The sequence below is a fragment of the Branchiostoma lanceolatum genome, chromosome 6 (assembly GCF_035083965.1).
Source record: "Branchiostoma lanceolatum isolate klBraLanc5 chromosome 6, klBraLanc5.hap2, whole genome shotgun sequence".
Taxonomy (NCBI): Eukaryota; Metazoa; Chordata; class Leptocardii; order Amphioxiformes; family Branchiostomatidae; genus Branchiostoma; species Branchiostoma lanceolatum.
The window spans coordinates 1,725,606-1,740,258 of NC_089727.1; the positions used below are offsets into that span (position 1 = coordinate 1,725,606).

General features: G+C 42.5%; 2 protein-coding genes across 2 annotated transcripts; one reads left to right on the forward strand and one right to left on the reverse strand.

Moving 5' to 3' along the window:
• Positions 1–211: 211 nt before the first annotated feature.
• LOC136437151 (uncharacterized) lies at positions 212–8,171 on the reverse strand. The gene is made up of 5 exons (XM_066431632.1): positions 7,485–8,171; positions 6,202–6,960; positions 5,625–5,740; positions 5,013–5,113; positions 212–4,696 (listed from the first exon to the last, which is right to left on the reverse strand). Exons 1-5 carry the CDS (start codon positions 8,169–8,171, stop codon positions 2,367–2,369), a joined length of 3,993 nt encoding a protein of 1,330 aa, XP_066287729.1. The 3' UTR covers positions 212–2,366.
• Positions 8,172–8,558: 387 nt separating this feature from the next.
• Positions 8,559–14,144, forward strand: LOC136436120 (sulfotransferase 1B1-like). Its single transcript, XM_066429869.1, has 7 exons — positions 8,559–8,717; positions 9,749–9,893; positions 10,756–10,973; positions 11,718–11,859; positions 12,242–12,336; positions 12,974–13,130; positions 13,385–14,144. Exons 2-7 carry the CDS (start codon positions 9,755–9,757, stop codon positions 13,492–13,494), a joined length of 861 nt encoding a protein of 286 aa, XP_066285966.1. The 5' UTR covers positions 8,559–8,717; positions 9,749–9,754; the 3' UTR covers positions 13,495–14,144.
• Positions 14,145–14,653: the final 509 nt, after the last annotated feature.

The following is a 14,653-nucleotide window of genomic DNA, read 5'->3' on the forward strand; positions in this document are numbered from 1 at the left end:
GACCAGGATGTCTTATGAACATCGTCATATAAATTTCTGATGTCTTTAGCTGTCTTTGAGTTAACATGTTAACCCTATACAGTCACATGATAATCATTCATCATCAACTTCTGTTCATAGAACGGATCATAGCAAGTACTTCCACTTCTCTCTCTCTCATTAGGTAATACACTTTATCAAGAACCTGAACCTTTACATAACTTGTTCCAATCATATCAAATACTGACATGTTATAATCCCTGCATTATCAATATGAGTTCGGACAAAGAATTACAAATTCCACCAAAGAGTCTAAACTAATGAATATATCCCTGTATATTAAAAGCATTAAATGAAATTAGTGCGCCCCTTCTTTTACCCACATTAACCCTCCTTACACGTCGTTCATTCTTTGCGACATTTGAATGTAATAGTGAAATTTTGGGCTTGACCCAGGCTTACATTATATCATAGTTAACAAGCTTAGTTTGAATGTATTTATTATTGCTTGTGTTCCTTCCAAATGCTGTTACTTATTGTTTCGCATGTATTGTATTTGTCTATGTCAGTTTTAATTTTCATTTTCAGAGGCGATGTTTGATATTAGCTCCTTGCTAGAGTGCATCACCTCTGTGTCCTGTGTATTTTTTAGTCTCTTGGAGGCAAATGAGCAGATGCTGGCACACTGGCGCACCAATTCCGTTTTTGTACATATATTTGTATATTAAATCATTTAGCATCGAATTACACGTTTGTACCGATTTGGCAGTTTAACTGATTTTAAAACAGCTTTTGATATATGTAAACCATTATGTGAAGTAGCCGTATTAGTACTTTATTATAGATTTATTTCCTTTATTCTATTCTATAGAATAAGATGGTATGACAAGAAATATATTGAATGTGCAGTGGTATCCCCATATTCATGTTATCTTGAGTGACGATTTAAAGAAAAAAGGCTTTACTCTAAGCACGGAGAGTACTTCTACAAAATCGAATGATGTGTAGAATTTCTGCAACTTCAGGATGTGCTGTGTTGTCTCCATAGACAACTTTCATCATTTTTAATGACTGCTCGAAATAACTAATGGCTCTACTCTTATCACCGAGTTGACCCCAACATAAACCGATATCTCTAAGACCTGAGGCAATGTTGGGATGTGGTGTGTTGTCCCCATAGATAGCTTTCATCATTTTCAAGGACTGTTCGTAATACCTGAAGGCTTTGCTCAGATCACCAAGTATTCTCCAACATAACCCAATGTTGCTAAGTGAAAATGAAATGTCGGGATGCGCCATGTTATCTCCGTAGATGTCTTTCCTCATCTTCAGTGACTGTTCGTAATAACTGACAGCTTTCTTCAGATCGCCAAGGTCACTCCAACAGTTTCCAATGTTGTTAAGTGATGAAGCAATGGTGGGGTGTGCTATGTTGCTCCCAAATACAGCTTTCTTCATTTGCAGCGACTGCTCAAGATAGATCATAGCTTTTTTGCTATCCCCGAGTTTTTGCCAACATGTTCCAATGTTGTGCAAACCTGATGCAATGTCTGGATGCATCAGGTTGATATCACTATTGATAGCTTTTGTCATCTCCAGCGACTGTTCCATATAGATGATAGCTTTCCTCTGATCGCCAAGGTGACTCCAACATATTCCAATGTTATCAAGTGATTTGGCAATGGAGGGGTGTGAAGTATTTTCTCCGAAGATAGATTTGAACATCTTCAGTGATTCTTCTAAATAACGTCTTGCTCTACTGTAATAGCTTAGTATTATACAACTTACTCCAATGTTTTGAAGCACTTCGGCAATGTCAGGATGTGCCATGCTGTCCCCATAAATAACTTTCATCATCTTCAGTGACTGTTCGTAATACCAGATAGCTTTCCTCTGATCGCCGAGGTCGCTCCGACATAATCCTATGTTGTTGAGTGCTGAGGCAATGTTGGGATGGGCCGTGCTGTCCCCATAGATAATTTTCATCTTTCCCAATGACTGTTCGTGATATCTGACTGCTTTACTGTGATCATCTAGTTTTCTCCAACAGGTCCCAATGTTGGTTAGAGCTGCGGCAATACCCGGATGTGCAGCGTTTTTTCCATAAATGTCATTCATCATCTTCAGTGACTGTTCGTAATAACTGATAGCTTTCCTCTTATCTCCAAGTTTACTCCAACTTTTACCCATGTTGTTAAGTGATGAAGCGATGTCGGGATGTGCTGTTGTTTCTCCATAAATAGCTGTCTTCATCCTTAATGACTTTTCATAATAACTGACAGCTTTTCTCTGGTCTCCAAGATCACTCCAAGATTGTCCGATGTTGTTAAATAATGAAGCGATTCCGGGATGTACAATTTCTTCCCTATAGATTTCTCTTTGCATCTTCAGTGACTTTCATAATAGCTGATTGCTTTTCTGTGATGACCAAGTTTATCCCAACATGATCCAATGTTGTTAAGTGATGAAGCAATGTCGGGATGTGCTGTGTCGTCTCCATAGATAACTTTCATTATGTTCAGTGACATATCAAAATTTCTGATAGCTTTACTCTCTTCACCTCGGTCACTCCAGCATTTTCCGATGTTGTTTAGTAATCCAGCCATGCTAGGATGTGCCGTGTTGGCCCCATAGATAGCTTTAACCATCACCAATGACTGTTCGAAATAGCTGATGGCGTTTCCCTCATCACCGAGATGACACCAAGTTGATCCGATGTTATTAAGCAATGAAGCAATATCTGGATGTGTGGTTGCTTCCCCATGAATAGCTTTCATAATCCTCTCTGACTGTTCAAAATAACTAATGGCTTTTCTTTGATCACCGAGGTCAGCCCAACATCCTCCAATATTCATCAATGACGATGCGATGTCAAGACTTTCGTCACCATAAATAGCTTTTATCATCTTTAATGACAGTTCGTGATAACTGAGGGCTTTCCTCTGGTTGCCGAGTCTACTCCAACATGCTCCAATGTTGTTCAATAATCCGGCAACATGTGGATGTACCTTACTGGCTCCACCGCGAGCTCTAAGTGACTGTTCGAAGTAGCTTTTAGCTTTTTCATAGTTACCTCGTTGTGTCCACGCACAACCCAAATTCGCCATTATTTCAAAATGCTCGTCCGTTTCTCCATCCGCCTCCTCCAGTGCTGCTTCCAAGTGACAAATTGACGCATCTGAACGGAACAGCTGTAGTGATATGAGGCCTCTGGTATGAGACGAATTATCAAACATTGGTGTCGAAGATAGCACCGATATTGGACCTGTTGCCCTCGCGATTGTACCGTTGATGTACCTTTTCAAAGGAATAACGGTATAGTAGTATCTAAAAAGCATTTTTGTGTCTTGTACGTAGAAAACTGCTTCAAGGGAAATATTATCTTTTGGGGTTTTCATCTCATTGAGAAGAGAGATGCTTTCTTGTTGTCCTCCATTGGCAATGTATGTCTGTAACCGTAACTCTGCCGAAATACTGATCAGTACTTTCAAATGGTGGGCATTTTTCTGACTTATCCGTTGTGACTTGCGTAATTCTTCTGTCATTTGCCATACACTGGAGACTGTGATGCCAAAGAAAAGGCATAGAATTTCAACGGCTACACTGGGAAAACGGTATATTTCTTTTTGGACATTCAGAAGCTGCGCAGTTGGTCCAGCATTTCCAAACAGGGGAATATTATGCATCAGCGATAGTGTTGCTGACAACCTTCCAAGAAGCGGGAAATTATCAACGGTTTTGTTTACCCTGTCTGTATACTCTTCCACCAAAGACTCGTCTCCTGTTAAGTAGGACACCCGTCTGAGGATGTCTGACAGGTGATAGCCTTCCGCCACGGCGATGTGCAGATAATGATATTCCGCCAACTTAGCAGGAGTCTGGATGAGACTAATAGAAGGTTTGCTTTTGGTTTTGTCTCTTCCGAAAGGAGTCTTAGAAGCCCATGGCATGAAGCCGTCGAAGGCGAAGCCGCGAGGTGTGACGGAGTCGAAGAACCAATCTTTCTCTGGGTCTTCCGAGAGGAAGTCATTGAGTGACGGGATAGCCATGGCTGGGAGGATGGTTTCCCCAAGATTGATAACTTTTGGATGTAAATAGTGTGTGAGGTTTAGGAAGTACCTCCGTGTATCATCATCATCCCTCCCTTCTTCGATCAGAATGGCAAACTCCAGGTCGGAGTACGGCGTGACCAGTTCTGTGGCTTGTGAGCCCAGCCCGATGAAAGCGTACTTACACGGAGGTAGACCGAGTTTTGCGATGCATTCCTCTGTCAGCACTTGGATAAACTCTTGTCTTTCAACGGTGATACTCTTGAACAGATTCTTAATTGCTTCAGCTCGTTTGATCTCTACTTCTCTCACGACGGGATCATCTTCATCATACTGATAAGGGTTGTGTTTCTGATGAATTGTGTCTAGCTGAGATTTTACACGGGCGCGCATGTTTTTCAGTTCTTTTTTGTGATCTAACGCGCTGCTGTACGGACACGGTTCACAGTCTAGGTTACAGGTGTTCCTAAGAAATTGTCGTTCTGTTTCTTTCAGCCTTGCTACAATGTTTTGTCTGTCTCCATCTGTCCGTGCCATGGAGGCGTTATACAGAGCTGCCGCCTGTGTGAATGTCCTACCTTCTCCTGTCCACTTGCCTCGCTCGACATAGACGTCACCCAACCTGCTCAGGCAGTCGGCTTCTTTCGCCTTGTCGGGTTTGCTTGGATCTGCAGATAGAACAATGAATCAAACTGCTATATCTATGTTAATGTTACTTCAATACGTATGACTGATTAGCCAAACTATGTTTTTAAACTTGGATTAGGAGGATAGAAATATGACACGAATAACGCTGCTTGATTTTAAAAACATTTTGGCACCAAAGCTTGGATTTTTCATCAAAGTCACGTCAAATAAAATATTCCAAGACATAGGGAGAATCATTTTCTGCTATTTGGTGACAGTAAGGTATTTCAAGCAACAATCTAAAATGTAATAAGCGACTCAAAGTTATTAGTGTTACATGTTAAGTCTATAACAAACCGTGAACAAGCTTCAGGGCGGCTGCTAAGTTCTGCTCTGCTGCGTCCAGGTCTCCATTTCCCAAGTCCCGGTCTGCCGTCTGGATGTATCTGCGGTAGGAACTGAACAAGAAAATAAGCAAATTTAGTTGAAATAAACTTGTTCTACCAAGGTAACACTAAAAATATTCAAGAAGACAAGGTAGATGCACTTACATGTCACCGTTAACTTCACTGATGCGTATTTTCTGCATCATTCTGCACATGTAATTTTGATAAAAATAGCTGAGTAACAATAATATTGAGTCTCCTGTATACATATGTATATATATGCTGAAATGTGAATACATATTACATGTTTTTCAGCCGCATGATCATTTGATTCCTTTGTCCGTACACATTTCGCCTCTTAACAATTAACAAGGAACCATGACTTTGTCAAACATAAGGAACATTTCGTCGACGACGGATCCACCCTAATTCCACCTTGCGCCATTACCTGGTATATTGGCCTTATAGAATAACATTATGTGTAGTTTTACTTTAAAACATTGCGTTTTATTTGTTATAGTGACTAAGATCGAAGGGGAAGGGGGCACAACAAATCAAAGAAACAAACGACCCATGTCCTTACATTTGGCGGTGGCGCTTTCCGTCATCAATGACGTTGCTTGAGGGCACTGCCGATAAGTGAGAGAAGTGGCCCCTCCTACCTCTCACGTCTTGTTGTCGCTGCATACGTGCTGACCTCTAGAGAACCGATAAGAAGCCATGAATGATTAACAAGTGGGTAATCGAACTGCCGCACAATTGAACTTTTGACGACTGGACAAAGGTAAAGGACCTTACATGACCCGTGGAAGGATAACTAATTTTTTTTAAAGTTAAGTGTGGCATGGCTGGTTGTTGATTTGGGCCTTGTTTACTACATGGACATAAAAAAGTACATTTCGTCCTTTGGCCAATACCTTTGCACACTTTCAGACCAGACATTGTAAAAATACAATTCACCACTTCTTCGAGTATTCTGTCCTTGAAGATAAGTTAAAATCCACCCATAAATTTGTTAGCAAAAATATGAAATAGCAATGAGATACAAGGTGCATCAATCAAGTTAAGAAGTTGAAACGTCTTTGACCTGTAGCAAAGCGCCTGTTTCATTGTTATCTTTATCTGTCAGAAATCAGAATACTTAGTAGATTGCTTAGTACCTTGCTTGTTGTTGTGGTGATGTCCTGCCTGATTTTTGCGGTGTACAGTAAGCGGTGAACAATGACAACTGTTCCCTGTACGTTGTGACTCCGCGCCATTGCCGTGTGGTACAGAGCAGCAGCTCTGGTCAAATATGTCGTGTCTCTGATTATTGTGCCTCTTTTCAGGTACACGTCACCGAGACTTTTTATCGCTTCTGTTTCTAAGATGCTATTCTCATTTACTATTCCCTCTACCATCAACTGTGCGTATCCAACCAGTACAGAGTCTGTGTCACCACCGATAGCCAGTTTCGTGTCCAGGTCTTGGAACTTTTCCGCCAGCTTTGCAGGTGTAGTCGTCTCCTTGTCCCCAGTTGACCGTTGCTTAGCCTGTAAGTGTAATTCATTTGACGACGCGCCTTGTAACAGCCTCTCTGTGTATCTGCGACGATGCTCTATACCTTCTCCCTGCTCCCGATGGTCACACCGGACCACAGCAGCCATGTAAAGCGCCAAGGCCCTGTTGAACTTCCCTACGTCCTTCCCGAGCCTTCCCTTCTCCAAGTTCACGTCGCCAAGACTTTTGAGCAGCTCCACTTCCGCCAGCCTGCCCATGTCCGCCATGGCGTCCACCAGGGCACGGAGGTAGCCTGTCTCCGCACGGGCTAGTCCGTACCTCCTGCCCTTCGCGTCCGCCTCACGGAGTTTCTCACAGACCCTCAACATGGCGTCGCTGGAGGGCGCAGCTGAGAAGTGTTGCTGTGTACGTGCTGACCTCTAGAGAACCGATAAGAAGCCATCATTGATTGAAATGTGGGCAACCGTATTACCTAACGCCCAAATGAACATTGACGAAGGCTCAAAGGTAAATGACCCTATATTACCCATGGGAGGCCAACTCGAAGTATATGATTGATGTTTTGACATGGCTAGTTTTTGATAAGGTTCTCCTAGGTCACATTGACGTAAATGAGCACATCTTCCTTTAGCTTAGATCTACGTCTACCAACAGACAAAAATATTGAAAATACATTCACAATGTTATGTTTTCATTTGACCAATATACATATAGACACACAGCCTAAAGGAGTAAAAATAAATGAAATTCACGGGTTGTAAGATTATGTCCTCAACTCCACCTATGTCATAACTTTGCCGGAAGAACTAAAAAAGGAAATGAATGAGGTATATCGATCGATCTACCGGCAAACTTCGTTGACTAATAGCGACTATTCCTGGTCAGCGGCATATGGCCACATTCCTAACCCACCATATATCAAATTGCTGCTTAGTTCACTAACCTTGATTTTTATTGTGCCGATGTCTTGCCTAATTTTTGAGGTGTGCAGTAATCGGTGGACAATAGCAACTGTTCCCTGTACGTTCTGACACCGCGACAGTGCCGTGTTGTACAGAGCAGTGGCTCTGGTCACGTCTTTAGTGTTCCCAGTTTCTGTTCCTCTTTTCAAGTACACGTCACCCAGACTTTTAACCGCTTCTGTTTCCAACATGTTGTTCCTGCTTACTATTCCCTCTACCATCAACTGTGCGTATCCAACTATCATGGAGTCTGTGTTACCACCGGCAGCCCATTTCTTGTCTAGGTCTTGGAATTTTTCCGCTACCTTTGAAGGTGTAGGCGTCCCCTTGTTCTCACTTGACGACTCCTTTGATGACACCGCTTGTAAAAGCATCTCCGTGTATTCGTATCGGTGTTCTATACTTTCTCCCTGCTCCCGATGGTCACACCGGACCACAGCAGCCATGTAAAGCGTCAAGGCCCTGTTTAACTTCCCTACGTCCTTCCCGAGTCTTCCCTTCTCCAAGTTCACGTCGCCAAGACTTTTGAGCAGCTCCACTTCCGCCAGCCTGTCCATGTCCGCCATGGCGTCCACCAGGGCACGGAGGTAGCCTGTCTCCGCACGGGCTAGTCCGTACCTCCTGCCCTTCGCGTCCGCCTCACGGAGTTTCTCACAGACCCTCAACATGGCGGACCTCTGATAGGAGAACGTCTGTATGACTGCTAATGTTCACGGGTCTCCATGTGAGCTTTATGCGCGTGACTCGAACAAACACAGGTCTGGACAAACATCCCGCTGCTGGTGTCAGCATTACGTCATCCGTCAGCCGATAACACAGTTCAAAGGTTCAATAAACCCAATAATGCTGCGCTAATACTCGTAAACATGTCAGGTGGCATTAGGGTTGCTTTTAATGGAAATAAATTGATGTTAAAGTTGTATGACCTTAAAAGTTGTTTCTAGGATTGAGGTGTTTAAAATTTGAAGCCAGCCCTGAGCTAGTCCTACCGTTATGTTCAATATGTCAGCTACATGTAATTGTGGTCTCCAGTCTCCCTAAGGGAGGACTGATATGTTTGTCCCACAGTAACCTTTGACCGTATGCATGGCACGCTGGACATCACGTGACGGTGTGCTCAGCCTTAATCAAGCCACCTGTGGTAAAAGGTCATCACAGATACATTAACTACGCCACTTTTCACAGCTGTGGGGGTTCGACACGCATTCTCCCCGGTAAGTAGTAACTTCAATACTACGGAAACAACGTCAGGCTTAGTAAGATTTTCGTCATTTAATGAAGCGATAGACAACGCTTTCACATCACCGGGTGCAACGTTTGGTTTTGTCTCGGAAACAACGTCGCGATGATCATGCGTGGACTGGATTCCTGTCTTGTTCTACGCTTGAGTGAACTTCCAACTCTCGGGGCAGCGATCGTTTCAAGAGGATAAGCTAACAACCCTAGTCTGCGGGCTAGCGTTTGTTATAGGACTTATTAGAGAGATCTATGGCTAATACAATGATAAACATTAATGTAACTTTGTTACAATCTTCCATCGTGGGCATTAAGTATGGTGTGCTACAATAGCCAAATAGTTGCGAAGAGGGGGAAAGAGACTCGGTAGCTATGATAGCTAGGTGTGGATACCAAACTCGCGCCGAAAGACACAGTGTAAGAGATAATACGCCCAGGAATGAGCAAGCCGTCTGTAGCAGTAAAACTAACTCCTCGAATTCAAGCTACTATCTCCGTCTGTCTCACAATAGACCATATACACTTTATTTCCTAATGGATCCTCCGATGCTTGCTTTGTGTCGGTTTGTTTACCCGATAATGTTGATGGGACCTTAACGTGCTACATACTTCAACTTCAACTTATTGGGCCCCCAGATAACCCCGCAAGGGGCAAAGTAGGTTAGGTCCCGGGCTAAGGCTAAGTTTATCACATACACTCTAGATCTACACAAGACTCGTATGTATAGGTGGTGGGATCAGCTTATTTCTTGGCTACATTATGTATTGCTGATACGTGTACTGTAGGCATTATTGGTCACGTTGTTTTGGATGTGTTTATGTATTTACGGGCCTTTGAGTCTAAATCAAACAATAAATGAATGAATTAATTGTTTACAGAAGGAAATTTACTTGAAGGAACGGTACCTAGTGTTATGAATCTTAAAAGCGTGTGATAAGGCTTGAACTATGGCATTAGGAAATTCACCAAATATCTTGAGATTTGAGATGAGATTTCTTGTTCCTACAGGTTACCATGGGCAACCAGCACGGTTTGATGTGGACCCACCAGGGACTCCCTCTCCCTCATGACGTCACCAAGGAGACCCTGGATGCCCTGCCAAGTTTCCAGATCCGAGATGACGACATTGTTGTGGCGAGTTATCCAAAAACAGGTCTTTACGTGCATGATCACAGCTTTTCCCGGTATTTTCTTCTTTCCTGCTAGTAGTAAAATTTAACTATAACGAACTTTTTGATTAGTAGTAAGAAGGAGAAAATGTTACGTTTCAAAGCCAGACCTGTATTGTTTGACGTGGTCGTGCAAAAGTACTTCGATTCTTTAACATGTACCTAGACTTCAGTCCAGAAAAATCACCCTAAGGTATATCTAGTTAAATCCTGTGGCTGTATGTGATCAGAAAATAACGGAAAAATTCATCTATATATCGGGTTGCGTGGTCACGGTAAAGCACAATAGACAAAGATTTCTACTCGAGCAACAAAGCACTCTGCAATAAGCCAGTTCAAGGTATGAAGTGGGAATGCGCAGTGTGATGCATTGTGGGTAATATGTTAAACGTGAGGCACATGAGACATAAACATAAACACGCCTGGACCTGGTATCAAGTATGGCCCAAAAAAGAACTGTTGACAAGGTAGGGACATTTAGCTTTGACCTCACGCATGCGCAGTTCAAACCTCGTACCGGCTTATCATGAGAACTGACAGATGAGCGACAGTCATATCACGTATTTCATCGGTGAATTCAGGGTAATATGTTAAAATTGATGCCCATGAGATATAAACTTTAACACGCCTGGGCCTGGTATCAAGCATGGTCTATAAAAAGAACTATTTAAAAGGTAGGAACTTGACCTTTGACCTCACGCATGCGCAGCTCAAACCGTGAACCGGCTTATAGGCGAGAAGCCAAAGTTAAGTGGCAGTCACGTCACACGTTACTTCCCGAAGAAGATAGCTCATGATATTCGTATTATAGCATTTCAACCAGCCATTTTCACCGCTGTTCTCCAGGAACAAACTGGCTGGCAGAGATCGCAGCTAAGATCCTACTGGCCGCGGGAAAAACAGAAGAAAGTTCGGACAACCTTGTCTACCCCTTGGAGTTGAAGCTACCGACAGACCCACAGCCCGGCTACATGAAGCTTGCAGAGATGCCCTCCCCTCGTATCGTGTTGACACATCTGCCGATCAAGTTTGCGCCCCAATGGCTATCCAAACCACAGACCAAGGTAATTTCAAAGTACTCCAAAGAAATATAACCAGGTCTGTCCCTCTTTCCCGCGCTTGAACTCACCACGGCGCTCCATCGCTAGTCGCCAGAAATAGTTTTGAAAATTTGATCCATGTATACCTTAGGCCACACCATCTTTATGTTATGAATGACATCCACGCGCTCATTGCTTTTCGCCTGTTCTAAAAAAAAAATCTTCTGAGGCTCCACGGAACTCCACAACTTGGGACGATGTGTTTCTTTTTCAGCGTTGGTAAGGACTCACATTATAGAATAATAGATAGTGTCTTAGTATTTGGTGTTTGTAAATAATATCTTGATAAGGGCAGCTAAAGTTGAACATACTGTGGCGTCGCGGTGGCGCAGCGGCAGGGTGTTTGGCCCCAGAACCCAGAGAAACTGAGTTCGAATCCGGGGTTTCCTGATTTGTCCTGTTGACGTTGTGCCCTTGGGAAAGGTACTTAACACGACTTTCGCCACTTCACTCAGGTGAAAATGAGTACCTAGCTTCGGTTAGGGATGTCCCTCGGATAGGACTTTAAATGGAGGTCCCGTGTTTGAGGAGAGCCACAACTCAAGCACGTTAAAGAACCCAAAACACTTATCGAAAAGAGTAGGGGGTCCTTCCCGGTGTGTGTGGATCATATAAATCTGTCTGGATATGCAGCTTGTACTCTTCAATGCACATGCAGGAAATGTGTTGAACAGTTATGTTGTCTTGTCTCTGTTTACCTCACGGCAGGTGAAGGTGCTGGTGCCGATGAGGAACCCGAAGGACACGGCGGTGTCGATGTTCCACTTCTTGAAGAATGTGCTGCCAATGATTGGGGCGGACGTGGACCTGCGCTGGGAAGACTATGTTCAGGAATTCAGCCGCGGACTAAGTCAGTTATACGGGCGATTCCGGTGATCATTGACTGGCTAGAACTGATCGAAACAATTGATAAATGATTAATTGAATGAATGCATGCATGCATGCATGAACGAATAGATTATGCCATGCAAAAGAATTACTCAGCCAACATGGGCTTATATGACACGAAACTTAAAGTTACAAAGATATTGCAAGGAATAGTACGCAAAGTAAGAGTATGAAAAGTATGTCGTTGGAATCATCGTTTGGTTTTGCACGTTTTATACTGAAGAACTTTATTGCACGACAATTGTACAAGGTACAAAGCATGGCAACAACTCTTAAACATGATACAAAATAGAAGTATGATATATGCGTAATGTGCTTAAACGTGCTCTATGTTTCGTCCCTAGTGCCATACGGAGACTTCTGTGATCACGTGTCGGGCTGGTGGCAGATGCGGGACGACCCCCACTTCCTGTTCCTGAAGTACGAGGACATGAAGAAGGTACGGTACAGATGGCACTGCATTGTACGCGCCAGAAAAGCAGTTACTCATTGGCAAGCAACATGATACGATTTTTGAAACAGCCATGAGTTTCAAGTAGCATCCTTTCAAGTATTCAGTTACTCACCAGCCAGAATCATCGGCAAAAAGTAGTGGATGCTACTTTTAAGTAGCATAAAAACGTCTGACCGTTTCAGAAATCATATCAAGTTGCTTGAGTACCTGTTTTTTTGGCGTATATCATTTACCGTTGACCTGCATCGACGTCAATACATTGTTACCTGAATTATATCTGTTGACAGAATATAGGTATGTGTGGATGAAATTATCAGAATAGTACCTTTCCACTAGGGCGGAAACGCGCAAACGCTGAGCGACCAAAGATGTGACAGATCGCTCACCGAATTTTGTTGTCTTTTAAATCATACTTGTGCATCTAGCATTGTATGACATATTCCCATTACGAAAGCAAGGGTCACACAAAGACAATTTCGGTCGAAAACGGTCACTTAGCGATCGCCGTCTAGTAGAAATGAGATCTGAGTTATCGTATGTTGGGCATATCAGAGTTTGTCAGTAGGCTTGGCGTTTTTTTTAAATTTGGTTTTGTGCAAGAAAAGTCATTGTACCCTTGCAGGATCTGCCGAGTGCTGTAAAGACCATGGCCTCATTTCTGGAGCTTGATCTGGATGAATCGACCGTTAAAGACATCGCAGAGGCCAGCACTTTTAACAATGTGAAGCCAGTCCTGGACAATTCCACCATTCCTATCAGAAGGAATATAGCCAGGAAAGGTTGGTATCTAAGACATTGCCCCCAGAGAAAAGGCGACATAATTTTGAACAGCCGGCGTGAACATTTGTGTCAATGGCCAAGCGATTATAAGCGAGAAAAACCCTTATTTTGCTGAACAAGACGAATAGAAATACATCCTAACAGCGGAAGACATCTGTCTTAATTCTGAATCGTTATCTTCCGAAGGGCGGGAGGTAAAATACAATATAACATACTTCAAAGATTTTCTGATGATTTTCGTCTGAACCAACAGGCATTGCCGGAGACTGGAAGAACATTTTCTCTGCTAAGGAGAGTGAAGCGTTCGACGCCTGGTGTGAGAAGAAGCTCGGTGACACAGGCCTAACGTTCGACTTCGAATAAACTCACTTTTATCGTACATCACAATAAACAAAACATCGAAGATCTCCACGAAACATTTAGAGTTTTTCAACTCCATGACGACATTTGTCTGACAATCCCGCCACTGTGTTGCCCGTTTGTAGCTCTCAGGTCAACCTCCATTTTAACCATCGTAATGTTGTCATAACACTAAGCCCAGTAGATGACTAAATCTATCCATGTCTTTATTTCCTGCCATATTACATCAGTCATCCCACTCAGAGTACAGTTACTGTAACAGCCTGTATTGTTTCATCCCGAGATATTCGTCAGAAAACCAGTAGAGGAAAGATAACATTTTGAGCACCACCGTTATGATGGTTAAGGTGGTTGTACTTCACACCTGATAAGGATTATACATATTCAAGATTATACATATTCAAGATTATACATATTCAAGATTTGCTTCTCGCGTGTAGAAGTTAAATACTGTTAATCGTTCGGTCAACCATAGGCATTGTTTTAATCATTAGCAAATCAACAGATCTGTAGTTAACACATTATTCAAGACATGCTCTATATGGGCGTTGAAATTCCTGCCACGTACGTTTTTGCTTGCTGAATACCATTCAATAATTCATATATATTCATTCATCATGTAGTTGAAATTAAAGTTGCAGTTGTCGTTCAAAGCTGTTTTGTGGGGTTTTCGTACCAGGTCAACTCTTATATATCATATTATGGAATTCCATACCCAAACTACTTGATAGCTCTATCAGCAATTTACACGTTCTTTTAAGGGGGTTGATCAAAACATCGCGAACAAGAGTTCGGGGACCTCAGATCTCCATGAAATATTTTGATAATGCAAATAACTTTTCAACATTTGTATAATCTATGCTTGGTCATGTATACCTTTAACTGACTTACACGGGTCACAATATTGACATTCCAATCATTTTCCAATTACCAATTAGAAGAATAATGACACTTTTTCATTAATCAAGCAAATCAGGGATTTAGTTCCATAACTTGTGTCTATTAACATTCCACCTGCCATAAACTGCCTATATTACATGTATTTGAGTCCTACAATGAAACACTGCAGATATAGATTTTCCTTATCAATTATGCAAATCAATTCCCAATTCACGCAATTTGCACTTCATTATGTACATCTCTGTCTAAGCTGCCTGCATAC

What these genes read in the sequence shown, in the direction of transcription:
- LOC136436120 (XM_066429869.1), top strand. Translation starts at nt 9,755, where the DNA reads ATGGGCAACCAGCACGGTTTGATGTGGACCCACCAGGGACTCCCTCTC. An exon ending in TATCCAAACCACAGACCAAG is followed by an intron (nt 10,974 to 11,717) that starts GTAATTTCAAAG and finishes ACCTCACGGCAG; the next exon opens with GTGAAGGTGCTGGTGCCGAT. An exon ending in GGAATTCAGCCGCGGACTAA is followed by an intron (nt 11,860 to 12,241) that starts GTCAGTTATACG and finishes TTTCGTCCCTAG; the next exon opens with TGCCATACGGAGACTTCTGT.
- LOC136437151 (XM_066431632.1), bottom strand. Translation starts at nt 8,171, where the DNA reads ATGTTGAGGGTCTGTGAGAAACTCCGTGAGGCGGACGCGAAGGGCAGG. An exon ending in GGAAAGCGCCACCGCCAAAT is followed by an intron (nt 5,114 to 5,624) that starts GTAAGGACATGG and finishes TTTCTTGTTCAG; the next exon opens with TTCCTACCGCAGATACATCC. An exon ending in CGCCCTGAAGCTTGTTCACG is followed by an intron (nt 4,697 to 5,012) that starts GTTTGTTATAGA and finishes TTCTATCTGCAG; the next exon opens with ATCCAAGCAAACCCGACAAG.